We start from the raw sequence: 1962 nt of genomic DNA on the forward strand, positions 1-1962 counted from the left end.
ACCGCTCTCGCTGCGCCACCAGCAACCAGGTTTACATGCTGAGTCAGGGGGTGTGCCGCAACGAAGTGCCCGACTCCACTGATCACTACATTGGCTTTGAGACGGACCTGCAGGACCTGGAGCTGCGCTACCTTCTGCAGAAGCGTGACAACCGCATCAGCATCCATGGGATCTTTGTCAGCAACGATGTCAGACTGAATAACTGGTTTGACCCATCATGGAGGAAGAGGATGCTGCTGACACTGAAAAGTAATAAATACAAGTCAAACCATGTCCATATGCTTCTGGGGATGTCTCTACAGATCTGTCTTACGAAGAACAGCACTTTGGACCCCATGCTGTCAGTCTATATTAACCCATTTGGGGGAAGCCATTCTGAGAGTTGGATCATGCCCATTGAGCAGAACAACTACCCAGACTGGGAGAGGACTAAATTAGACCTTCCCTATGATTGTTATAACTGGACTTTGACTTTGGGAAACAAGTGGAAAACATTTTTTGAGACAGTCCACTTTTACCTACGAAGCCGGATCAGAGGACCCTCTAGTAATGGGAATGGAACTGTATATTATGAACCTTTGGAGTACCTGGAACCGGGACGGAATCTAGGCTACATGAAGATCAACAGCATCCAGGTGTATGGCTATAGTATGCACTTTGACCCGGAAGCGATCCAGGACTTGATTTTACAGCTGGACTATCCGTATACTCAGGGATCGCAGGACTCGGCCCTGCTGCAGCTGCTGGAGATCCGGGATCGGGTCAACAGGCTTTCCCCACCCGGAGCTCAGCCTCTGGACCTCTTCTCTTGTCTGCTGCGGCACCGGCTCAAACTGTCAACCACAGACGTTGCCAGGATCCAGGCAGCACTGCAGACTTTCAGTGCCAAGCAGCCCAACTCGATGGAATATGAAACAACCAAATTATGTAGCTAATAAGTGGGCAAGCGGCCAGGTGCACAGATGGCAGAGCAGTTATCACACAGGCCTGATGATGGTTAAGAACAATTCTGGAGCCATGCAAGGAACATTTGAGGGACATTTTCATTCTCGTCATGGATCTCAATGTGACATTTGAGATTCTCATTTTCATATAAATTTGTACAACATTGTAAAATTGAGGAAGATTTCACCAAACCTGCCTCATGGATTTTTTTCTTTTCTCATGAATATAATGACTGATTATATACATTTGAAACTCAGCCATCACTGTGTTTGCAAATGTGCTGACATTTGTAAATTGCACAAATTCACTCAAACAAGTAAACGAAAGCTTTTGTTGATGAAGTATTACCCAACCGATGTAATCATCTCACAGATATAAACATTTAAAACACCAGCATGGTTTTGTTCGTATTTTTCTCATCTATTTTCCTGGTGCAAAAATAAACATATATAATTGTTTTAATATCATGGCCCTCATCTTTAACCTTGGAAATTCATTGTTTTTAGCTTTCCATACAAAAAGGTCACTCTTTACTGCACATTTTTGTAAGAAAAGAAAAGTGAAATTAAGTAATTGAATCGATACTGTATTACTCCAGATTTGCTGAGAAGAAAACGACACCATGATCACAATATATGTTACATGTGCTTTTATTTTTATAATGCTGTTGTTTGTGAAACAAAAGTGACAAAAAAACTGTCTATAAAATGTATATTACAGTTTGTTAATACACTAAATAAAATACATTTTTATGTGTGGTCTATAGATAGTGTATGTTTCATGTGAAATATGTGATACTGTTTGAGCACCAACATAAATAGTGTTTGGAATACCAAGAGAAAAATGATAATCATGGCATTCAGACAAGACACAGCCATTGGAATAGGTCTTTCACATTAGAGGTTTTGACATGGCACAGTCGCAAATGTAAATAATTCAAATACTAATGGCTGAATTCCATGTAGCTGTTTCAGTTTCAGGGTTCTGGTAGGGTGCACACTGGCTCACTCTTACATT

General features: G+C 41.4%; 1 protein-coding gene across 5 annotated transcripts in view; it reads left to right on the forward strand.

Moving 5' to 3' along the window:
• Window positions 1–1657, forward strand: part of LOC109961276 (BMP/retinoic acid-inducible neural-specific protein 3-like) — a 42059-nt gene extending 40402 nt beyond the window's left edge. For all 5 annotated transcript variants that reach the window (XM_020601964.1, XM_020601965.1, XM_020601968.1 and 2 more), the window contains one exon: window positions 1–1657. This exon is cut by the window's left edge and continues 182 nt beyond it. In XM_020601964.1, coding sequence (XP_020457620.1) covers window positions 1–935 — 935 coding nt within the window. In that variant the 3' untranslated portion in view covers window positions 936–1657.
• Window positions 1658–1962: the final 305 nt, after the last annotated feature.

The sequence above is a fragment of the Monopterus albus genome, unplaced genomic scaffold, assembly GCF_001952655.1.
Source record: "Monopterus albus unplaced genomic scaffold, M_albus_1.0 scaffold53.1, whole genome shotgun sequence".
NCBI classification, from domain to species: domain Eukaryota; kingdom Metazoa; phylum Chordata; class Actinopteri; order Synbranchiformes; family Synbranchidae; genus Monopterus; species Monopterus albus.